We start from the raw sequence: 27,349 nt of genomic DNA, 5'->3' as shown, positions 1-27,349 counted from the left end.
ATGCTTTTTAAGTTTTGTAAAGGATATAATGCTATACAAACAGTAAAAAATACTAATAATGAGAAAGATGCTCCTAAACGTTGGACATGTCAAATGTGGTTCTGAGACTTTCATTTGGAAAACTTTAAACTAAAGCAGTGTTTCTCAACCTCTAACGAATCGTAGCTCCCTTCAACGTAGTATTGCCCCCTTCACTTCAAAATTCCAATGCCGCGGGCCAAGGCTAACGCCAAATTCGTACTACATTGAATAGACTAGTGACTAGTATAATATTATTTGTTTAATTATTGTACGATATAACGAATAAAATATCTAATTATTCTTAATATAATGTTTTACTATATCGCCCAGAAAATTGTTTTTTGCCCCCCAAAATATAAATTGTTACTAATCGCCCCCTCAACATGGGAAAAACGCCCACATGGGGCGATATCGCCCCCATTGAGAAACACTGAATTAAAGGATACAAAACGTATAGGGATGCCCAAAAGCTGTTGTTGAGAAATTTTAGAAAGCTATTGTTAAAAATTGATAAATGAACTAGCAGCAAATTTTAGTGTGTCACTGGCATGATTGTGTTCCTCATGCATCAAGTGAAAAAAAACAAACTGGATCAATTATGATTTTGTATGATGAAGGTAAGCAGCTCTGTTTTATTTTATCTTTAAATTACTCACTCATTTTTATCACAGAGAACTTATTTACAGATAACAAAATTAAAATAAAAATATTTGCTATTGTAGCAAAAACTGAAAATTTGTTCTAGTAGGTTATGATTGTTTGGTTGAGTACTGAGTAGCATTATATTTGATTAACACAATTTTGATATACACAGTGGCATCAAGGCATTAATTAATCATGTTAATCAAGGGATACCTGTAGATTATTTTTTCTTCATAAAAACATTTGTGTAAACAGAACTGAACTCTCTAGCCTGGGTTATAATTGGGAAAATAGGGTTGATCTGTGGATTTAAATCAATTACACACATTTTTATAAACTTATTTATAACTACCTAGAAATTCCCCTGCCAAGTATGACTGACTACTTTCTATGCTAAAGTAGAGATTGAAGAATTGAGAGGAGTACAAATTCAAGAAGAGTAGCTAATGATTCTACAAATAAAGAAGCCTGTACTGCCCATTGAAGCATAGTGAATGCATGATAATACATTTTAAATAACAGGCTCTTTAGATTGTTACTTCTGATTGGATAATAGAATGTCACAAGGTCATTATAAAAAATATTTTTTTTTATTGTAGAAGCTACATGCTGGGGCTAACTTTTTTTAAGTTTAAATTTTAAATTTAATGAAGTAAGTTTAAAGTACGCCATTGCCAAAATATTTTAAAATGCAACCTAAGGGAAATTCCTTTGTCAAGCATGAACTAAATGAGGCCACTGATATCACTGCAATGTAAGTGTGATCACTGATTCAAAACCAAATAATCATTTATAATATTTTGTGAAAATATTAGCTATAAAGCTAATATTTTCACAAAATAAGTAGCCTGTGTGTTCTGTGAGAACATAAAACAAATATCAAAGTTTCATCTGAATTGGACAAAAATTGCAGACATTATAAGAATATACAAACATGTGACATCTTTTATATTATTAATGAAAAGATGTTTATAAAAACTAGTAGAGAAGTTTTGATGCAGAGTACACTATCTTATTCAGTAAAATAGGCACAGTTAATATTAACCAAGTTAGATCTCTCATTATGCCAACTATACCATACCATAAACATGAGGTGTCTTCAAATGCACATTAGGAAAGATAATACAAAAGTGCACACTTGTTTGTATATGCCACTGTACTAAGCTATTGTCTTCTTTAATGCATGCTTGGATTGAAAGTTATTTAGTATTTTAAATTTTATACAAATACTCTTGTAATTGATGTAAAACAGATGTCTACACTGGAGTTTAATTAAAAATAAGGCAAAAAAGTGATTAACAGAATTGAAACTAAAGGTGACATTACTAATTAATTATTAAATTTAATTCAAAATTATTGTAATTATTAATTAATTTTATAATAAGATAGTGGTCTAAACTATCTACTTTCAGAAAAAAAGGACTTTATATTAATTATTAACAGTTAGCCAGTTAGCCAAACTATAGTCTAAATAACTGCTTAATACATTTTGGTGCAAAAGTTTCACCTCAAGAAAAAGTTTTCATTAATAAGGGTGAATTAATGGCAGTGTTCTTGTAATTGTGATGTGGAACCAGTTGTCACAAAGTAGATTGGACTGAGCCTCTACTACAGTGTCATTTGACTTATTTAAATTTTTAAAGCATTTTGGGACTTTAAAACATATTAATTAAAAGGACTATTTAGAAGACTATTAATAATTTAATATTGATTAAATTTGTTTTTGAAATACTGCATTTTAATTCTTTCCAAACCCTTCACACCTCAGTTTGAGGACAGGTGTTAATGAACTAGCCTAAAAGTGAAAAAATAAAAATTATAAATTATTCTAATTTAAATTGTCATTTATCATTTCTCAATTTTTGTCTTAATAAATTTGATTGTATATCAAAATATTGTAGTTAATTTTTGATTAAATTTTCTTTTAATTTGTTAATAAAAAATTTTGCAAAGTTCAGTGACAATAAAACTAGATAAGTTATGTGTTAAGTGACAAGACATTTAAATACTGAAGTTCAACAAAAAATAAACTTAGTATAGAATGATGTTTCCTGTGTTAAGCAGTCATTGTCAAACTAGACATCTTTGAAAAAGGAATGAAATGTGATGGAACTTTAGGTTTAAAAAATAAACTACTTTCAATTTTTGGTTGCCGTCCATATGGTAAAGTTTGATTTAGGAGACGTATAAAATTAGAACCTTATTCATGCCAGAAGGGGAGTCCGTCTCTTTGAAATTGATTGCTTCATTTCTTCTAATTGCTTTATAAATCTCCAACAATTCCATATATTTGAGTTGTTTCTTGTCTTAAGTATAATATAATAGATGGGTAAGCTTGGTGAAAGTGGACCACAATATTGGAGTTGGTGGCAGATATGACTAGGGCTGTGGTTGTATGCCCCTTACTGATGGAATAGTGATTTTTTTTGAGATAGGTGTTTTGTGGTCTGCTTGTAGTGCTAATGTATTTTAAACTGTAGTTAAATCTGTTAGGGAGGGGTGTAGTATATACCCCAGGGAGGTGATGCACGTCTGCTTCATCTTTGGCATTTTTTAGGAGGGAGAAAGCAAGACTGAAATTATTATTTTTGGCAATCTCCTTGAATAAGGCAGGGCAACTTTGTTTTTTCTAGATAAATGTGTTCTAAATATAACAAGTTTCTATTTTTATAACAGCTTAATTATTATTCATTAATAAATCATAAAAAAGTAAATTATTACCCCTGTTTTTGGGACTTATATAGTACTACAATTTCATATTAATAACAAGGATACATTATTTTATATTGTTAATCTTTCAGCTGTTGGAAAAAAGATAAAATTGTTGATTAGAAAAAAATATTAAAGAACTTTAGTTTAAAAAAATGTCAGATAATCATTAATAAAGAGCATTTCTGATAAATGTGGTGGAGTGACTTGTTACACATACCTTTATAACAACATTGATATTAAGTAACGTTAATGAGTTTTTTTTGTATTGAGTAGTTCTTATGCCAGAACTATCATTCCTAAATGTAGTTTTGTTTGAATAATCCAGAAATCAGTATGATCATAGACTATTTGAACTTGGTTGTTTTACACAATTTTCTGTTAACAGAAAGGAAGCAGAAAAAGCAATATTTTAATACTTAATTTTAATTATATTGGTTTCAGCACCTGCCCTGGAGACATGGGTTATATGTTATGATTGGTCTTAGAAAGGTGTTTTTTGTTTTTGTAATTTTTTATAGGTTATCCGCATGAAATTACAGTAGTATGATTTAGACGAAAGATTAGCAGCTGTTTTTGCGAGAGGAATTAATTTTTTACTTTTTTGGCTGTTATATATAATACTACTAGCTGTTACCCACAACTTTGCATATGCAGATTTTGCAAGCAAACTCCATTTATATTCAGTATTTCAACAACTATAGTAATTGTTATATAACACCTACCGCTGAGAATGATGACAATTGCTGAGAATCAAATAAACTGTTTTCAATTTGATCAATTTTCTGGAACACTTAAAATCGTTCTATAATTGAACCAATATGCAATAACAAATTTGAATTTAAAATTGCTTGAACATTTGGTTAAAAAATCGAAATGTATAAAAATATTTATAACAATGTCTGAAATGTTATAAATTTAATACACCTAAGTACTCAATGAAAACTAAATGTAGAAAACAAAAAATTGCATCTAAAATAGTACAGTAGAAGCTGTTCTTCAGGTTAAGCCTTAATGCGCTCTCCCTCTGCCCCCATGGGGGAATTTCGAAAAATTCCTTCTTAGTGTGCATTTTCATGATGGTACCCTAACTGTGTACCAAATTTCACCTCTTTAGGTTCAGTGGTTTGCTTTGGGCGATGATCAGTCTGTCAGTCACTCAGGACAAGTAATTTTATACATTTAGATAGGGAAAGTACAGCAATCGGTCAAAAGTGACCGCTCAAAATTTTTACATTTTTGGACTTGTAGATCTTGAAACATTGAGAAATGCAAAAACATTGGTGATGTTTTTCTGTTTGTTTGTATGGATGTTTGTTTGTGGAGTACAATTTTGTTCACCCTGTTTGAAGCTTAATAACCTCTGTGATTTTTTTTTGTTTTTTTAAATATTTGAAATTTTGCAGGGAGATTCGTTTATTAGGGGGATTAATGGTAATAAATTTTGGTGATTAAAATGTTGAGTGGGTGGGGAGATAAAGGGGGTATCTCCAGTAGGGTCAGACTTAATGAGGATTTTACTCATTATTAATTAGCATTTACAATTTTTATAAAATCCCTCAAAACAAAACTTTTGCCATTTTAAAATACCGTGTTTCCCCGAAAATAAGACAGTGTCTTATATTAATTTTTGCTCTAAAAAATGCACTAGGTCTTATTTTCAGGGGGATGTCTTATATTTCCATGAAGACGAATTCACATTTATTGTTGAACAATACGCTAAACAGGTTCGAGAGAACACCTTGCGACACATTCAACTTAACCTTTTTATAGTGTCCACATCGAGCTCGATGACCAATTAGTGCTTACTGAACCGTAGCACTATGCAAATGTGATGTGGCGTGATTCCCAGCCGACCAATTAGCGATCACCAGCGATAACATTATGCAAATCTGTGATTCCCAAGCCATAGTCTTATGCAAATCATGCCGTGTGGCGTAATTGTCTGCTGACCAATCAGTGGCTGTACTTTCAACCATCTGTCGATGACCGTTGCGACAAAAAAAAAACTTCGCTAGGTCTTACTTTCAGGGGGAGGTCTTATATTTCGCAATTCAGCAAAATCTGTGCTAGGTCTTATTTTCTGCGGATGTCTTATTTTCGGGGAAACACGGTAGTTAAAAATATGAAAAGGTTTTTTTTAAAAATAAAATATCATAATGGATGGTGCCACAAAACGTTGCTGGTAAATGAAGCAACTCATTGATGGATTTTTGAAAATTTTAATCAAATTACCAATATCCATATAATACAGAAAGGTACAATAACTTTTATGTACACTAATACTATTTCTAATGATATGTATTTGTCATGGTGATTATTTTTAAGGAAATGAGATTGAGAATTAAAATACTGTATACAGTGGGTGATCGGTTAACAAACAAATCGGATAATGAACACTTTCGCGAAAGATTTTTATGATCGGACAATGAACACATGTTCAGATAACAAACACTTCACTGAACAAACACAAGAAGAAGTGACGTAAAATAATGAATACCAATTAGTCTTCCTTTATCTCCAGGCAACAATTCGAAACTTTTTGGAGCGCAGGAGACATCGACGTTCTACCCAGTATTATACTGATCAGATAGTATTCCCCCAAACTTTGAAACTCTCCCTTGTAATTCCAGCTTTTTATATTTCTGACAGAAACAATTCTTTTATGTTTTCTTCTGAAAATGCAGATTTATGCCGATATCTGCTATTAAAGATCTTTTGAAGTGGGAGGATGTCAGAACAGTGGTCTTAAAATGGCATTCAAACCAGGTTGAGGTTAATAGGCCCAGGGAGCTCTACAATTACAATGCTATTAATTACTTCTGAAAAATCATGAAGAAGACAGAAAAGCAATTGACATTGGACAGATTGACAGATTAACCCCCACAAATGAAAAAAACAGGACTAATAAAAATGCAAGACCATGTATATATAGTATATATTTTTATTATTACATATGAATAAACGTAGTAAGAAAGTATATATTTTTTATTTTTGGGGGGGTCTCCAGAATGAATTAATCAAATTCCCATGGAAACCTATGGTAAATCAATAATCAGTTAACAAACAATTTGGATAGCGAACAAAGTCTTGGAACGGATTATGTTCGTTAACCGATCACCCACTGTATTGAAGAAAATGTCATTCATTGAAAATGTGATGAATTGTTTTATATTAAATATAATGATTATAAGATTATTGCATAGATGCACAATTAGCAGAGATTTCATTGGTAACTCTACTGTTGTACTGTGATTTTTATATTTTTTTGTTACTGCTACATTTTTTATTTAATGGTACTAATTTTTATTGCTGATCTATTTTATGTATTTAGTTATCATAGTGCTGGCTACTCTTATAGCACAGATTTTAAAATTAATTTTGTTAAGATTGGCTATACTTCCAAACTGCATTTTTACAACAGTTACTTCATATCATTTTTTCATATCAAATCATATCTTCCATTGTCATAGCTGTGTATCTGCTGACCCTAGTCTTTTAATACAGTAATAGTTATCATGCTAGTAAATGACTGTGAACAATGAAAAAGATATTTCCTGACATAGTAATTTTTAAACATAGGCTCTAGAAAATTGATCTTCAGATACAAAGATGATGCTCATTGATTAAAATATATTTTGATACATTGTTTTTTTCCTGTGGTCAGAGACCATACATAACTTGTAGTAAATGTGTCAGTGAATTATTACATAGAGAAATATCAGTCTAGAATCTGTGAGAGTAGAGAAGTGGTATCAGTAGCCATCAACATTCTGAAAAATCAATATTCACCAGACCTAAAAAAACAAGATAAATATGAATCAAAAAATATTCAGGGACTCAATTTTCAGCTTTGTAAAGGTAGATCATCTGGGGATACCTTATGTTCACAATCCTATTAATCTCATCAGATGATGATAGCCTAACTTTGTAAAGCTTAGTCTTAACTCTGATGAGTGTTACAACTCTAATTCCTTGACCAGATCTTAGGATAAGGTCTGTAGGGTGGGGTAAAATGTTGTGAAAACTTCAGTTAATAGAAATACCAAAACAACCAAGGATTAACAGTAAAAATAAGATTTAATGGGAGAAGGTTACAAAAATATTTAATATGACAATGATGATCATTAGTTAAATCAACATTTGTTATGACACAATGGTTATTACCTAAAAGGTTAAATGCCAATTAATTCAACAAAGATTTAACAAATTCTTCATGGTTGTCTGACTACATGTCTAGCTAAGCTAGAGAAACTTTGTTCAACTCTGCCATCAAGTGCTCATCATTTTATACCCTTTTAGTGTAGTTGATACAGTTGCTGTTTACCCTTTGAAAGTCATGTAGTTTATGGCATCTCTTGGAAGATAGACTATGAATGTTAAGTTGTTTTTGGAATTTTGTTTGTCCAATCAAGAGAATAAAGCAATTGCCCTAAACTAACCTAAAAATCTCCAAAATAAATGTAACTAAACTAAAATAAGTAAACAAATGAAAAAAGTTGTGTTCCCATCACAACTGGAATTTATGATAATTACAGTTTAAAACAAATTTCTGTTTGATTTCTTAAGTTTTTGGAGACTTATTTTAGCAATTGTCAGTATATAAACAAACCTTTTGAAATTTCAATGTAAGCAATCCAAATTATGAATAAATGTTAATTTGTAAGATAAATCATTAAAATGAATTTTACACACTAAAAATCATTATCAAATTTATGAAATTAAACCTTTAAGTTTCATAGTTTAGTTTATTTGAATATTACTTATTCAGTAAATAGTTTTTATTTATTAGAAATTTTATTTTCAGCAAGAAGCAGCTCTCAGACAAATGCAAGGTTCTGGGAATCAAGGTATGGGAGATCATATGGGTGCTGCTGCTGCCGCTGCTGCTGCTGCAGCCATGGGTCCAGGTATGTTAAGTTTTAATTTATATTACTTTATTAATTTGTATTATTATATTTTTAAAATTAATTCTTTATTAATATATTTTTACTGTTACACAATAATTTTAAGATTTTATTCTATAAATGAGATAAAACAAATCAATAACAGACTATATTTCAGCTGCAAATTTCATGTAAAATCACATGAATTTTTTAAAAGCTTTTCTTGATAACAAAAACTGTTATAACCAAAATAAGTCTTACAAGACAAAAATGTTTGTTTTAAAATTTGTTTTTAGTATTTTCAATATAAGGATACAACGGTAATTATTCCTTTTTTTTTCTTTTTCATATTTCCATATACATTTTGAAAAAATGAATAATTTAAAAATATAATTTTTATAAAGGAAGATTTAATTCTTAAAAAAAGAGAGTTTATTTTTATTTGTTTTTGAAAGTATCCTTATATTTTTGTAAAGTATTATGAAGGAATTCAAAAGTGTTAAATTTATAAATTTGATTCAAATTTTTTGGATGTGATGATGGGATGAAGTCTTGGAAAACATTGAACCAAATAAAAGGATTGATTCCTATACTCTTCTTACTGTTTAATTTGTCCTAATTTTACATGGAATAAGCTTATTCTGAAATTAGCTGTCATATACAGGATGTGGCAGGTTAATCTGATCAGTTTTGAATGTGGCAATGACAAATGGTATGGGGGAGAATGACCTTAAACACACATGCTGTTTAACTTAGTCATTTAGTAACAATTGAAATTCATGTAAAAAATAATGCATTTTTTTTATCAGAACTTTTATAAGTTACATATAAGCAACCTTTACAGTGTTAAGGCCTTTGCTTAGTATGGTGTAGCAATTTATGGAATGATTGGTTCATATTTCATTGAAGACAAAAAAAAGAAGTGGGGCTGTGACTGTAAATTCAGCTTGTTGTATAAAAATGCTTTATAACTTTATTGAACTGTAGTTGTGCTAATGTGGTGTTGAATATCAGAATCTGTGAATTCAACGAAACAGGGCAACTACTTACACTGGGAGCAATTCAAAGACTGGCAGAGTTGAAATGGAACATCACGGATGAAGTGGCAGCAATTCTCTCTTAAATATTGCAGAAAGTCATGCACAGTTTTAGCTATTATTGCAAGAATGCATAGACAACAAAAGTTGCTACCGCTAGGACATAGTATAAAATTAAGGATTGTTTATAAATCCTAGATTAAATGCTTTGAGGTTAAATACAGAATGATAAGTTAATTTAGCATAATTACCTTTAATCCTACTTAAGATTCTTACGTGCTGAAATTGCCAGGAACCGCTAGGTGTGTGTCACTTACAGGAGGTGCCTAACTATTTTTGACATGCTGCATAATGGGAAGGACCCTCCTAACTCAGATTCCCTGGCATATATAATGTCCCCATTAGGGACAACAGATACAATAAAGATCTGCTTTACATTGATCAGGCGACAAAAGCATCTTGTTGATGTACGACATGCGAGAACTACCATGGCCCCCTCTACATATGTAGCAGATCTGGACATTTTAGCGGACTTTAGCTGGGTCAAACTCATCCTCTTTTCCCTTCGGAACACCTCAGATGGTTGGAAGCCGTGCAGATAATTAAATCCAATTTTACATTCATAAGTTATAAAGAGGAAATGGTTTTGTTAATTACTTGGCAAGAGTTGATTGACAACACTGTTTAACCATTTGTTGAGTTCTGATAGGGCAACTGATTGCGCAGGCATGATGTGGTTTTTAAATTTTTGAGCTTATATTTGAATGCTTGTTTGAATTTTTTATTCCAAAAGCTTTTACAGAGATCCATCGGGTAATGGTTACAAAGCCTGACGAAGAACTCTGGTGGAATTCAAAAACGTTTGTTTTTGTTTTGTTTATGTGCACACAGTAATTAGTTCAGACTATGTGATATTTACAATTACATAACTTGTTTGTTATTTTAATTAAAAAGCTGTAAAGTTACTCTTCCACACACTGTATAATGACTAGTCTTTCAAAAGTATTCAAGTAAAAATAAATAACTTAAATATAAGTCTCATGTGTTTATACAGTTTCCAATTTCCATTGCTAATCATAATGTTTTTATCTAAATGGATCTTATTTCTGTTTATTTCTGCAGATCACATAATGTACTTATTGGTTCTATTCCTTTATGACTATAATAGATGCTTTTTAAAGCAAAGCATTTATAAATATAGGTTGATATAAATATATTATTCAAATTTCTTTCATAAATTTCTGAATTATACTAATTATTTTTAATAAAATAAAATTTATTAATTACTTGCTTAAATTTGTTTTAAGACGTTCTGTTACAATGGAACTAATTTATTTAACTGATGAAATGAAGGTTTCTGTTATAGAAATGACTATTTTAGCTTAATTAAAAATTTAATGTAGGACCAGGAGGACCATCAGGAGGGTCTGGAATGTCTGGACCAGGAGCAATGATGCAAGGACCTGGAGGAATGGGAATGCCACAGGTAATTTAGTTAGTTCAAAATTTCATGACTGTTAAATGAAAAAAATTTTTATAGACGTTTTCCAGTGAAATATATTTCAAACTAATGAAAATATTTGTGTTTGATACCTGATATTATTCACTTCTAGTAAATGTTGGTTATTTCAGATGAAAAATTTGTTGACATGAAAAATTTAATGTCAACAGTAGAAACAATAGATGTTACTGAAAATATTGTTGAGAAATTGTCTTAGATTGATCTGAGTATATAATACTGACAAATGCATTATTGATTATCTTTTATTAAAAATAAATTATAAGTTATGAGAATATGGTCATATTAATTGATGAAACATTTGTNTAAAAAATATTTTATAATAAAATATTTATTAAAAAAATTATTACAGTAGAGCGTCGTTTATCCAAAACGTCAGTTAACCGAAAGCATTCCAATTGGCAAATTTAAATTTTTGCTACTGCTGTGGCCCTGCAATCTTTGGCTATATGTTGGGCTACTCCAATATTTTTTTTGTTGGTGTGTGTGTTTTATCTGGCAGCAGTAGCACTTTTTGTGTAGTGTTTTTCTGAGGACTGTGTGTCATGCTGAATTGAACGTTTTTGATACTAGATTAACTTTAAAGTATAATGTTTTTTGTTTTTATATTTTTCAATATATTTATTTTGTTTGTAAAAAATGAAGAAATAATTTTTAACGATACAAAGCCATGATTATTATTTTAAAAAGTTTACATTAGGCTTAACATCAGCGAAAATTCAACACAAAGCGACATGCAATGGAGAAAAATTTCAACACTGGATAGGTTAATATATTTTTTCGTACATAATCGGTTATCCAAAAAATAAGTTATCGGAACAACCCCAGTCCCCAATTGATTCAGATAAACGACACTCTACTGTGTAAAAATTAACAAATCTTAATATATCTATATCAAATCTTAGTGTGTGTGTGTGTGTGTGTGTGTTGCATATATTAATTAGCCTTTGCTTCATTTGGTTATGCATGTGAATCTTCTGCATTCATAAGACTGACTATAATTACACATGTAAATAAAGGATTGATTTTAATTAATCATGTTTAAGGAGTATTATAGATTCTAGATAAGAAAAACTTCTTTAATGTTGCAGTATTTTTATTATTAAAAGTTTTTTTTAGCATATGGATTGATAAATTCACTTTTTGTAAGTCGTTGCTATTAGATATTGATAATCAAGATCTATTTTGTCTTCCTAATACTTAGTTATTTGTTTTCAACTTCTTATACTGTATAATGAAAATTAAGAAAACCAATTATGTATGTAAAGATAGATTAAAAATAAATTGCAAATATTAGTTCTGATTAGAGCAGGAAAGCTGCAGCCAATAATTGAATGAAATTATAGTGCATTAGCATATGTTCAAGTCATGCATCATTCTAAATATAAAAAAAAATAGTTGGATTGAATAAGGTTAATATGTATAAGTTATGTGATTTTATTTCATATGCATGTATTTTTCTGGAATTTGCAAGTCTTGAATACAATATTAGAAACATTGTTTAGTCTAGGTCTAGAAATTCTGTTTATCATTAGCAAATGTAAACCATTAGAATTATTTATGAAAATGTAAGGAATTTCACATATGAAATTTCAACCCCTGATCAAAAGTATGGAATATTGTTCAATTTCCAGCATGCCATTCTGAATTGAATGGCATGCTGCAAATTGAACAATATTCCATACTTTTGATCAGGGGTTGTAATTTCATGTGTGAAATTCCTTATATTTTATTTTCAAAACTCAGACATTAAATGATTAATTTTTCTAATAAAATTTATTTGCAATCTTGTGCAAGTAACAACAGAAAAGAGATGATAGCAATTATATAAAAAAATTTAAGAAACAGCATTCTCAAAACTTGAGCAATGTTAGACAAAAATATGGAATATAGTAATCACAGATGCATAAGTATGGAATAAAGTAAATTAATATTGTGTGGGTCTGTCTTTGGTCTTTATTACTGCTTTAATATGTCTGTGTATTGAAGTCATCAACTTTTCACATAAGTCTGCAGATAATTTTGCCCAGCTGGTTCGAATAGTACTCTTTAGTTCAGACAATGAAGACCATTTCTTTTTCAAACCAGTTTCTTCTAAACATTCCTCAAATTCTATTGGATTTAAATCTGGGTTTTTTGGTGGGCAATCTAAATGTGAAATGTTTAGGAACTATTGGCATACTGTTTAAGTATGGTGGGAAGATGCATTGTCATCGTGATAGTCAGTTACCAAAGTGTTCCTCTGCCATTTTTCTTAAAAAATTGTCTAAAATTTCCAAATAAACCTTGCATTCACTGTAGTGTTGACAATTTTCAAATGTCCATGTCCTGCTGCAATCATGGTAGCCTAAACCATAACTCCATTTGGTTCATTGTAATTGTAACATACTTGTAACATAATTGTAAATTTGGTTCTATAATGTATATTGGTTCCACATACAGATTGTTGCAAGACACATTATGAGATCACAAGTACAATGTAGCAAAAGGAAAGATTAATACGGCTCTGGCTCATTATGCCACCAATCTGGGAATTTCCCCATTGGAACAAGGCTACTGTAATACACAGGGTCTTTGACTGGCAATACATAAGAGCATTGGAGGTTGTAGAAATCTACATAGCTGAAAAGAGTGGAGCATGAATCAACTCCATTTGGAAATTGTTTTTGAAATAAGGCATTCTGATAGAAACTTATCATTGGATTTTCTCCAAATTTTGCTACCACTATTATCTTTGTATCCTGTGTAAATACATGATTCATCTGTAAACATAACTTGTTTCCAATGCTTCAAATCCCCAATCTGATAGGCTTTTGCCCACTTCAGATGTAGTTTTTATGCTTTTCAGTTAGACATAGTTTCTGCTTTGCTTTTCTTAATATGTAGTCATGTTCATTTAGCCTTCTGCGAGTTTTTCTTTTCTTTTTTTAAGATATATTTTTCCAAGACTTAAATCTCATCAAATACTTTTTCTACTTTCGTCAAATTTCATGCAATAGAAAAATACATACGTGTTTTGAAGTTTCATATACTTGCATGTTACAACTACTACAAAGTCTATCAGGATCTGTTATTAGTCTACTATTATATGTCAATATCATTTGACCACATCTTAGTTGAATTAATCATTTTACATAGTAATTTATGTCCATAGACACATAATTTTCACACACACAAGTTGTTTTAATTCTACAGTATCATTTCAAAATTATTACAAGTGTATTTTCCTGAAAAATGTTTTTGTTAATTGTATAAAAAATTGCAGTAATAGCTATCTACAAATGAAATCTAATTTACAATTTAAATGAAATGTAAATATAATTGAAAAACTAATTTGTAACATTTATGATATCATTAATTACAAATGAAATTTTTTCTTAAAAGATTTTTTTAATACTGTACAAATTAGATCAATTCATTATCAACACTAATATTTCATCAGATAAATGACATATGAAAATCTAATTCAAAAATAGTCTTAGGGTATCATATTGGAATAATTTTTACAATATGTGTTTTTAATTTTTCTCTGAGAGTAGAACAGTTTTCATGTTTATCTAGCTTGCTTTAAAATTTTTATTTTTTAAATGGCAATAACAGTGTGTGTTTACAGAGTTACCTTATGTGTGAATAAACATTTCTCTAATGTGTTTTCAATCTACTATGTAGTACCTTAACTTATATTACATGCAAAATGATTTTCTCTTCATCAATTTTTTGAAGTAAATTAATTTAATGGCTTTGAAAGATTTTTAGAATACAGTGGGTGATCGGTTAACGAACAGATCGGATAACGAACACTTTCGCGAAAGACTTTTATGTCCGGACAACGAACACATGATCGGATAACGAACACCCCACAGAACAAACACAAGAAGAAGCGACATAAAATAATGAATACCGATTGGTCTTCCCTTGTCTTCGGGCAACAATTCGAAACTTTTCGGAGTGTGGGAGACGTCGACATTGACACTTAAGCCGGTATATACCGATCGGATAGTATTCCTCCGAACTTTGAAACTCTCCCTTGTAATTCCAGCCTTTTATTTTTCTGACAAAACAATTCTGTTATGTATTCGCAAGACTGTTGGGTAGGCACTCGTTAAATTTTGCATCCGTTTTTCTTTTCGAAAGGTGAGAGTATAATAGCAAAGGTGGGCAGAATATGCCTAATGTTGCTGGGCAGTATGGCATGAACAGGTCTACAGTAGGCAGCAGTTCAATCTTATTTAAGAAAAATACTGTATGATCAAGAAGACTCAAGCAGCTAAAAGAGTAACAAAAATCAAATCTGAGAAATAAAGAACATCGAAGAGTTCATAATGGAACCTGAAACGGATCTGACAACAGAAAAACAAGAACTCATGAATGAAGAACATCAAGAAACTCAGCAAGATATGTTTTCTTCTGAAAAAGAGGATTAATGCCGATATCTGTTATTAAAGATCCTTTGAAGAAGTGGGAGGATGTCAGAACATGATGTTAGAATGGCATCTAAACCAGGTTGAGGCTTGGGGATTTCTATAATTGCAATGCTATTAATTACTTACAAAAAATCTTGAAGAAGATAGAAAAGCAATCGATATTAAATAGATTCTTTAACCTTTTCAAACAGAAAAAACATGACTAATAAAAACGCAAGACTGTGTATGTATGTATTTTTATTATTACATATAAATAAACGTAGTAAGAAAATATATATTTTTTTTATTTTGGGGGTCTCCAGAATGAATTAATTAAATTCCCATTAAAACCTATGGTAAATCGATAATTGGTTCACGAACAATTCAGATAGTGAACAAAGTCTTGGAACGGATTATGTTCGTTAACCGATCACCCATTGTATATATATTTTTAGTCTACTAAAAAATTCTTCTAATATGGAAATATACATTCATTTTTGCCGTAAACTTTATTTAAAAATACATTTGAGAAATTAAATGGAAATTAAAAAAACAATTTTATTTCTCAGTGTGCTAAAAAAATTTATAATTATCTACTTTGTATCATGTTTTTAATAAACCTGAGTAGAAGAAACTGGATGACTAAAAATTAAACAGAAAACAAATTTAATTTTTAAAATGTAAATATTGCATGTGAACTTTTACTTTGAATGTATTGAGTTCTAAAATGTTTTCATTTTAAATAGCTTTTAATATGAAAATTATTGCTGAGTGTAATGTAAAATGTTTCTCCTTATTTCCAATTATTGGTGGATATGAAATGTTTTTTTCTTTGTTTGACTTCAGTATTTAGTAAATTAAAAAACTAAAGAAATGATTGTCAAGATTATTTAAGATATTTATTTTTTGAGGTTTAAAAAAAGTATGATTATTACAAAACTTGCTTTTAGAAAAATTCTATTAATTAGCAACTGATAATAAATTAAAATAATACTTATCATTGTTTTACATTTAAGTGTTTTTGTACAGTTTAAAAGATAGTATGGTAATCTCATAAAATTTTATAAAAAATTTATAAAAATTTTGTGTTAATATTATCATCAATTTTTGTCAGTAATATCTATTGTAATATTAATAATTCTGAAATAACCAAAAAATGTAACCTTCTTGATTGTTTCACATTAGATAATTCTGTCTTTTTATTGATCATACATAATGCTGTTGATGTACTTGAATATTTGTAGTATTTGTTCTTGTCTAAGATCTTTCATTCATAAGACTGACTATAAATGATTTTGAATAAGTTTATTATCTGTTTTGTTTTTATGATTATTTAACAAAATATATTTCTACTGATAATTGTTTGATATTAATCTCAAATGTTGTAACATAATTTTTATTTTTATTAATATGTAATGATTGTAAAAAAGTAATTGATTGATAATTAAAATTAATATAAATTAGTGTCCTTCTAAAATGCAACAGTATGTAATAATGTTTATATAGTTCAATTCAGTTTATAAATGGTGATTTGTGTGCACTCTTTATTATTGTCTTTTTAGTTTGTTTTTAAAATGTCTTGATGAATTTATGATTGATAAATTTTCGTTATATAATAAAGAAAATTTTAAGTAAAGTACAATGATATGAAATTTAAATTAGTGCACTGTTTTATTTTCGATATGATTTGTGTATTATCTGCAACTTAATTTTTGAAAAACTGTATAATATCAAATGTGATAATGCAAGTTATAGTAATGTACTTTTAAATATTCATCTTGTAATGTTTCAGTTTATAACTTCGTTTATTCATTGTTTGATTACATTAACTTGATGATTATTATTCTTGTTTATGGTATTCTTATTTTGGCATTTTTATAATTTGTGATCTAGTGAATTAAATATATTGAAAAAGCATGAAATATATGTCAGAGAATTCTGATGTTAAAATGCTTCTAATTTACATTGATAATTTATTAATAATAATTATATTATATTTAAGCAGCAATGTATAGGAAATGAATTGTGCTCTATATATGATGATGATAGTTGATAATACATGTATTTTCTATAAATTAATTTTTTTATGGAAAAATTATTCTAATATGCTTGAGTTTTAATTCAAATTTAGTGTATATAGTTTAATTATGAGGATTCGAATTAGCTATATAGAAGTAGAGGAATCTTTTCACGGAAGAATGTTTTTTACTTTGAAAAATTCACTTTATTTTATAAAGCCATATAATCATAAAATTAGCAACTTTGGGATTATGTAATTACTATATAAAAATGCTTTACTCATTTCATGATTTTTATTGGATTTAAAAATAAAAATTTCTGAGCCACTGTGAATAATAAGGATTTATATATAAAGTTTGTTGCACTGATTTTGCAACATTTATTGAGGAAATTTATAATATTCAGAATAGATTTTTTTTGAAGACAACTTTGATTTCAGAAAATGCAAATTGTGATTATTTATAAATACATTTGCTGATAAATTTTTATATTTTTAACAACAAATTCTCTATTTGAAATATTTTACGATTTTACAGTTATCAATACTTTAAGATAATTTTAAACAATATATATAGGATATTGTACTATATTAAAAATGAATACTTCTAATAGAAAATGTAGTGATGTATTAATCACCAATATTCTATACAGAATAAATTTTTGTTGTAAAAAATTGAAGTTTGCAATATATTTTAATAATGACTAACAAAAGAGTTTTTATTCAAGCAAGTGTGAAATTTGTATAAAATTTCAGGTTTTAGAATGAGAAATTGTCAACGATTTATTTTAATTATAGGATACATAAATAACCATTAGTGATATAAATTCAATAATCATGTTATACAGAATTTGTTAAAATATTTTAGAATTTTAACATAAATTTCCAATAAAATTTCTATATTAATATTTGATTTAGTTAATTATTAATAAATTTTTCAGTTTATTGTGAAAATTGTTAGTAACTGAATCCATTTGAATAATAATTTAAGCATAAATAGCACCTTAAACAGAAATATTTATAGAAATCTAATTAAAATTGCATTTTATAAGTATTGCTTTTTTTATTAAAAACTTAGAATAAAATTTATTTATAAACTTACTGCTTAAAACTCCATAAATGTAATATGCTGAATGTTTAAATAGATAATCATTGTGTTTAGTTACTGTAGTGCAGATTTAATAAAACTATACATGTATTTTATAGTACCAAAAAGGCTGTTTATAGTAAATCTATTATTTATTAGTTACTTAAATTAAATTTTGAAATATTATCATCATTGAATAAATATGATTTTTTAAATTTTAATGATCCATTTTAAATCCAAATATACTCTTTTTATAATAAATGATTATAATTTTTAATTTGTAGAAAATGTTAAACTGCCTATATTAACAATGCAGTACATAGGTTGAAACTTTCATAAGACAATGGTATTAATATCTGTTGAGTATTTGAAATTACTTCATTTTTAATTGAACTAGTCCTATATATTTAATATTTATTTAAAAATTTGAAAATAATACAGTGGAATTTACAAAAATGAAAGTAACATACTGCAAATATTTTTTTAAAACATTTCAGAATATGTAGTCAATATATTATGATTAATATAATAAATTCATTATTATATTAATCATAATATATTGACTACATATTCTTAAACCATAAAACAAAATAGTATAAAATTCAATAATGTTTTTGATGCCATAATATAACTTCAATCATAACCAGAAAAATCTGTCTGTGAAATCTACAAATGAATGTTTTATTAAAGATTAAGAAAGATTATTTATTTTTAGACTTTTATTTCAGTGAGAAGCATAACTTAATATTTAATTCAATATTTTATTTGACATGGTCTTGTGCAAAATTATCGTAAATGATTTTTAAAATAATGTATTAAGTCTTTATATATTTGTTATAATAAATTAGTTTTTTTTTTATCAGTTTAGGAACAGCAGTTTTGAAAATGAAATAAACATATTTCTTTGCTGTCAATGATAAGCTTGACTTTAATTATGGTAGTTGCCATCTTTAATCTTTATCTGATTCAAATGATTCTACCCTCCATCCAGATTAGTTTGTGATTCAGTTGATTCTAGATGACATTTGTATACAGCAGTGTTTTTCAACCTGTGGGTCGCAAAGCCTTACGTGGGAGGTTGCAGTAAAAGAAAAAGACAAGTGTTTGTAGGTCCACTACAATAAAAGAAAACTACAATTTCAGTGAGAAGGCTGTATCTTTTTATTTTACAGTACAATTGGTTTTTCGATTGATATTTAGGTCTCAACAGAAAGAAAATTAAATACGTAGTTTTTAAAATTACTGATATAGTCTTAATATGGCCCTGGGGTGGTCGCCAGAATTTTTTAACTTATAAAGGGGGTAACTTGTAAAGGTATTCAAGAAGGTTGAAAAACACTGGTATACAGGATATGAATGATCAGAGTAATATTGGATTCGTTTGAATCATAAAGTATATTCACCCCAGGTGTGTTATGCATGGACTCCTATTACACAGAAGCTCAACATTTTGCTATTTTTCCCAAAGTGTGATTTGTGATTTAATTTTTATGCTGAATATTGGCATTATTATATCTTGAATGTAATCTGGCTTTAGGTATTTGAATAATTGAAATTTTGGATCATTTGTTGGATTGATAGATCTAATAATTAATTTTTAAACATTTTTAATTTTTATTTTATATAATACTACAGTAACATTTCAGGTCTTTGTGTATGTCATTGATAATTTTGATTTGTGTGAATTTTACATTTTTTTTCAGCTGGAATCATGTATTCATAATAATATTTAACATTATTGTTTTTAATTTTGTCAAAATGAGTTTTAAATATATTTAATGAGAATTTTAATTTTAACTGAAATTAAATTTTTTTTACTTTATATAAAAATTAATATAGATTTATAAGATTAATATATATATGTATAAAAATTATCTAATGTGTGTGTATGACATCCAAGAAGGTTACATAAAATAAATCTGCCATTTGAGTTAAGTTTATTTTGTTCTCATATTTTTTTATAGTTATTTTCTGTGAATGTAAATTGTTTTACCTCAACTAAAAAGAAGTAATATAAATATATTAAAAATGACCTCTCATGTTGTGAAATGTATTGTACATTGAAATACATAATTTGTAAATTTCTATGCAAATCCATAATTCTAATTCATACCTGTTTGATACTCAATGTATTCTTAGTGGATTACTTTTAATATAATTAATTTGTACTTTCAAGTGTATAAATTTAGATATACTCATATTTTTTAAAGACTTACGTTGTTTTTATATTAATATTGAATTTTCTATGTACTTTTTTAATTTCTTGTATTTTTTCCTCTCGGCATATTGTGGAAAGGAAATTTTTAGTCTTGTTTATTTTGGATATTTTAAATAGTTTATAAATGTATATATGTATATACACTTATGAAATAACAGCATTGGAACATTGAGTTTTAATAATTTTAAAATTATATTAGTTAAGGTTCATTCATATTATACTACATCATTTTGTGGAGGTAAAACCTTTTACATTTTATAATTGGCATTTTGTGCGTCATTATTATTATTCTTCACTAATTTCACATTCCTTTCCTCCTTTTATGGACTACCTGATGGGCATTCGCGTGTATTGGATGGATTTGTTGTTCTGCTACTCATCGCTTCACTGAAATAATGAACTGACTGTTGCATTTTTTGAACTGTGGAATCATTTAACAGCAGCGACAGTCACGATTTGATCAGCCTCCACCTTATATGGGTGGTCCACCAGGTCCTGTACCTGGAAATCACAGTAATATGGGCCCTCCTGGGGCACCGCCCTCTGGAAATATGAATAATATGCGTGGTAACGGTCCTATCTCAGGACGTGGTAATCCTCGCGAAATGATGGATCGCAGAGATCACAGGGAGGATTATCCAATGGAAAACAAGAGACGCAGATATTGAATGTGGACATTCATTTTTTTTATCTTCATTGTAGTTGTAGAATTTGTCTATCATGTATATGCCTGTGTTAATGATAACTTTCATTATGAAGTAGGAAGATACTATTACTCATCGTAAAATGCACTTAACTAACTTTCCAATTTGATTGTTATAATATTATAAGTGTAATTAAGTTTTTCACTCATGGGAATTGTACTATGTTGTGATCAATAAAATGGGTCTTTTTATGTGAAATAGTCTAAATGTGTTCTATAAAGTTAATAAGATAAAATTACATCAATAGTTTTCATTATTTTTCATTCTTTTTGAAGATCTCTGTACAACTGAATTTATGTATAATATTTTTAAAAGATTATTCATTGCATCTAAGAAATTTACGCTACTGAATTTTACTTAAACATTAAAAAAATAATACTTAAATTGTATGCTAATTTGAATGATGTAAAATTTCAATGTAATTAGTATTTTTAAGTAGATTATATATTTATATCTATATTAGGAAGAATGACAGCTGCTTCAAAGGAATACTTTGATAGTGTTTTCTTCATATATAAATATATAATCATGACCATTTTATTTTAAATAAAGAAAAAATACAACATATATCTTCTTAAAAATTGAATAATTAGAGTAATAAAAATATATTCATGTTACTGTAATGTTTGTTTTTTATTTTGGAGTAAAGTTCAACTTTCAAATAAAGTTTAATTTAAATATTAGAAAGTTTGTTGTTATAGTGAAAGAACTCTTGTAAAATTAATTCGTGTTTAAACAATAATAATACATCATATCATAAATATGTTTGATATCTTTGTTTAGAATGTTTATTTCTGTTTGCAGGCAGTATAATTTTAGCATTCATATTGTGTAGAATTTAGATATCATAGCAATGAATATATTTTCACTTGGAAATACAGGTGTTTTGTATTTAAACATGGTGGTATGTGCTTTACAAATTATAACAATGTATATTTCTCTTGTTCTTGTTTGAGAATATTGTAGAAATAAACAGTTTAATAGAATTACAGCTTAATTTGAAATTATACGGTTATTGAATAAAATTCTGGAATGGAGAATTCTTATAACTTAGAACTTAGTTTCATAGTTCATTTGAACATATAATTTATTAATAAATTTGGATAATAAATCAGGATTAACTGTTGAATAAATAATAATAATAGTTTAGATAGTCGTAATAGATTTAATGAGTCATTAAATTTTTTAAAATTATACTTCATATTTTTATATTATATAAGGAAACTTAATAGTCTATAATTACTTTTATAGATAAAGATTAAAGTATTTGTAAGTTTATAAAGTTTATTTTTAACTTGATGAATATAAACTAGCCACTACCAAGAGAATTTTTCTTATGGGATATATCAAGAATGAAAAAAAAATGATAGTTTATATTGATTGGAATATATAATTTGAAATTTCTTTCCAGGTGTGGTATTTAAAATATTGTTGAAACATCACTAATTATTTAGCAAACTCTTTGTGAAATAATAAATTGGTTTCATAGAGAATCAACAGAATATATGTTGTATTTAATAAACAACTTAAATATTTAATTTTGTACAATATGCTATAAATTAATTATGAAAATAGACATAGAGATTTATTTGCATTTTGATAAGCAAGTAATATGAAAGATATTTTATATTAAAACTGTTTGATATCAGTTCATACTGATTTTAACCTAAAAAAGATGAAAAATTTTATCTTTAACATAAACATTCAAAAACGAAGTTTGTAAAATGGCAGTTTTTTCATTTTCAAATTTATTTTCTGAATTTGTATTCAGAGGTACTGTACATCATTTAAAATTTACTTTTGAAAATTAAGCCAGAAAGCTAATTTGAAACTATTAATTAATTAAAATTAAATATGCTATAAGATTTGAAGTTTTGTTGTTGACCTCTGAAAAGAATTATATTTAAACTGCTGTAAAATATTAAATGAATTGCTTTATTTTAAATTAATTTTGAATATAGTTGAAGCTATTAAGTAAAATATGTTCTTAAAATGTTTTTCATTTAGTAAAGAGGAAATTGAGATAAAAAACTATTAAATGCTAATTATTGATTTTTTGATATCAGTCTAAAATAACATTGAATACATTTTTTACAGAGTTGCTGTGTATCTTTGTTCAGCATTTACTGAAAACTTGTTTAATTGAATTTAATAGATATAGGAATGTTTAGTTTTGTTGTGATTATTTTATTATGATGATTTTAAATAAAAGTGGGAATTATTGTAAGAAACAAATTTTAAAATACTGACAAATATATAAATTGTGGTGGATGTTATAAAAATTTGGAAAGAAATATTTATATTTATGAATTTTGAACTAAAGAAAAAAAATTACATCAAACCATTTTATTCTAATATTTAAAAGTGGTGTTATTGCAATATATCTGGTTTAGTGGGATGTTTATATTTAGAAATGGTTTTAATACTAACTTTAAATTTTTATGAATGATTTGATAAAACAGCATTTGAATATAATAAAAATATTTTGATTATTTCATTGCCTCTGTAACCAAAATTGGGATACTTTTATACTTTTTANGACATAAATTTCCACTGTCATTGTCCATCTTTCCTTAATCTCAGAGTTAGTTAGATGAAATCTGAGACCAGATATGGAAACCTTAGGGGCAGGAGGCCTAGATTAACTATATATGAACTTCCGATGCAAATCAGAAGTCACATTACTTCAATTTAAAACCTTCTCCTGAAAGTTGTTAAAAAAAAAATTATAATTTGGTCTTAAAATTTCAATTAGTATTTCCCCCCTCCATTCTGTATATCTTTATATTACATTTCAGTGTGTTTGATTATTTTTGTGTTCTTACAAGACAGAATAGACATCTATAATTTTCTTTATTATAAAATGGATTTGTTGCATAAGTTTGGTAAATTTAGAATTCGTTTGGTGTCTAATGGTAGTTATTTGAATATTTAATTTAAAATAGTGGAATATTTTTTCTGTATTTCCAGTTTCAATATCTTAAATATATTCATTCCTATGTTATCTATTTTATATAGTTTAAAAATTGAATTGATGGGTTACTTAAATCAATAAACTTATTTTAATTAATATGAAAGTATGCACATGAAGTATTAAAAATTTTATTAAATTTATAAATGTTTCTAAGTAATTCTTGCACATTGAATATTTATATAAACATAACATCTTTTCTACAGTGTGTTTTATTGTAGATTTATTTTAGATTTTAAAATAAATACTTGAAATGAGATTTGTCTTAAATTGTTTCCTTGTTTTAAATTTAAATCTTTTTAACGATATTTTTATATAAGTAAAATTTGAGTGTTGTAAGAGACTCAAATGACTTATATTTTCAATAATTATGAATAATAGAGATAATCAAAATAAATTTAATTTTAGAATAAAATAAAACATGTATACAACTCTCACTGCTGCAGCTTTACTTGATAATTTTGAATGGTTCTTTATATGCCAAAGGTGTTAGTTGACTGCATATATGAATGTTTGTTTTTATATATTTCTATTAACTAGTCTTTAATATTTAAATTCTTTTACTTTTAACTACAGTTGTTAATGTTTATTAGACTATGAAACATGGTAATCTCATAAAATTTTATAAAAAATTTATAAAAATTTTGTGTTAATATTATCATCAATTTTTGTCAGTAATATCTATTGTAATATTAATAATTCTGAAATAACCAAAAAATGTAACCTCTTGATTGTTTCACATTAGATAATTCTGTCTTTTTATTGATCATACATAATGCTGTTGATGTACTTGAATATTTGTAGTATTTGTTCTTGTCTANTCACTGCTGCAGCTTTACTTGATAATTTTGAATGGTTCTTTATATGCCAAAGGTGTTAGTTGACTGCATATATGAATGTTTGTTTTTATATATTTCTATTAACTAGTCTTTAATATTTAAATTCTTTTACTTTTAACTACAGTTGTTAATGTTTATTAGAAAATGAACCATGTGCAGATTAACTGTGATACTTACGTCTTGATAAAAATTTAGGTCAGGAATACAAATATTAGCATTAAAATAATTCATCTGCTTTGTTAACTACTGATATTTAATATATATTGAGTGTTGGAACTACTACTAGAACGTCAATGCATAAATTAAATGGCTTAACAAGTACAGTAAGTTCAGTTGATTCTTGAACAGTACAGCTTCAATTATGTGTATATTTACTATTATTATTTTTTTGTTATTTAGTTAATTAAGTTGTAAAATTGTTTGAAGTAAATATTTTGATTCATTTCCTTATTAATAAATTGTTAATATTGCAAAATTAATGACATTTTACAATGATATCTAGCTGGAAACATGCCATTCAGTGCTAATTCAGAAAAAAATTTATGGAATGTTTTGTTTGTTAATTTTATTCAACTGATCACATCAAAAACTTATTATTCAATTAATTATCACACTCAAAATGTATTTTATTCATAATATGTAAACTATTTGTTTTAAATTCATATTGAATTTCACACATCTTGCAGAATATCTGTTATTCATGCCTTCATTACTGGTGATTAGCCCAGATAATTGAAAGTATACTTTATATTTTTAATATTAATACTTACAGAAGAGTTTTCCCAAAATGAAAATAGTGAAGTGAAATAATATGAATTGATTATCATCTTAATTTGCCTCCATTGCTTAGTGAAACATTTTGTTAAATATTATAAAGTTCTATATTATTATAAAATAGAACTACTGTAATTATCAAAAACAGATTAAGAAAAATTAGCATTCAAACGGTGATCAAATTAAAAAGATTTGACTGGATAATTAATATTGCTCTGTGTTATGACATATTGATGAAATGTTAAATACTTTTTCTTATCAATGAAATTATTGACAATTATTATTCCATTCCAATAAATAAAATTAGGATGTTTACATATTAGAGAAAAAATTTTTCTGATACTAGCTAATCAAAATAACATATCGCAAACTCAAATGTTGAAAAATATTAAATTTCTCACTCACATTAGAAATTTCTCTTTAGAGTATATGAGTATAGAACTTCTGTGAGGTTTTTAATATTTTTCTGGGAAGTAGTTGTAAAATACTTCAATGTTTATATTGATAGTATATTCAAAAAATTTTTTAAACAGATGATTTAAATGTAAGAATGGATACTGTTTTTTTTTTAACTTTCCATATAAAGTTAGGTCCAAGAAGGATGTGATATATTTGATGTTTTTTTTTGTGCTGTAAATTATTCTCTAATGTAGATAATAGGTAATTTATTATAATAATTTTTGTCTATTCAGCTTTATTGGGCTGCAATTTGAAAAAAATGTAGACATAAATTTCCACTGTCATTGTCCATCTTTCCTTAATCTCAGAGTTAGTTAGATGAAATCTGAGACCAGATATGGAAACCTTAGGGGCAGGAGGCCTAGATTAACTATATATGAACTTCCGATGCAAATCAGAAGTCACATTACTTCAATTTAAAACCTTCTCCTGAAAGTTGTTAATAGATGATTGTCACGACTCTGCAGCTAGAAAAAAAGTATTACGTACAGGAGCAAGACACTACAGTATTAATTTGAAGTGAAGAGCATATATTTTACATTGTATAAATTAAATAATAATAAAAATTGGAACCCAGTATTGTGATGATATCACAATAAATAATTGTTCATTCTCAGTTTCATTATTTTGTAATTTTTAAATTATTTTTTAGTTTCAACAAAATTCAAAAATCATTATCTTCTAAATAATAATTTGACAGAAGATCTGTTATTTCGTTGGAAAACATAATTATATTTGTTTATAATTTCTTTATTTGGAAATAAATTTTCACATTTTGAAAATTATTGCTGCAACATATTTTATGAATGAAAACATTTTTTTGGAATTCTGAAATGATGGTTTGCGTAACTTTAATTGTGCAATTAATAATACCACTAAAATCACTTGTAATTTTGTACTTTGGTAATTATTAAGTAGTTAAATATACATTATTTAATTTAGAATTGTCAGTGATGTGTAAGCCTTAAATTGCAATCTCACAACAGTTAAAACCTGAAATACTTACTTGTTAGTCCAAATTAATCAAATGGTTTGGTTAATTATAGAACAAAATTTTGATGTA

General features: G+C 27.1%; 1 protein-coding gene across 1 annotated transcript in view; it reads left to right on the top strand.

The window, feature by feature from the left end:
- LOC111631456 (paraspeckle component 1-like) overlaps nucleotides 1-21,441 on the top strand; it is an 85,165-nt gene extending 63,724 nt beyond the window's left edge. The window contains exons 8-10 of the mRNA XM_023375702.1: nucleotides 8,180-8,282; nucleotides 10,699-10,781; nucleotides 20,983-21,441. Coding sequence (XP_023231470.1) covers nucleotides 8,180-8,282; nucleotides 10,699-10,781; nucleotides 20,983-21,207 — 411 coding nt within the window. The 3' untranslated portion in view covers nucleotides 21,208-21,441. The remainder of the gene's footprint in view (nucleotides 1-8,179; nucleotides 8,283-10,698; nucleotides 10,782-20,982) is intronic.
- Nucleotides 21,442-27,349: the final 5,908 nt, after the last annotated feature.

This window comes from Centruroides sculpturatus, unplaced genomic scaffold, assembly GCF_000671375.1.
Source record: "Centruroides sculpturatus isolate CEXI.00-Female unplaced genomic scaffold, Cexi_2.0 scaffold750, whole genome shotgun sequence".
Lineage (NCBI taxonomy): Eukaryota > Metazoa > Arthropoda > Arachnida > Scorpiones > Buthidae > Centruroides > Centruroides sculpturatus.
This window is presented reverse-complemented; position numbering and strand designations above follow the sequence as displayed.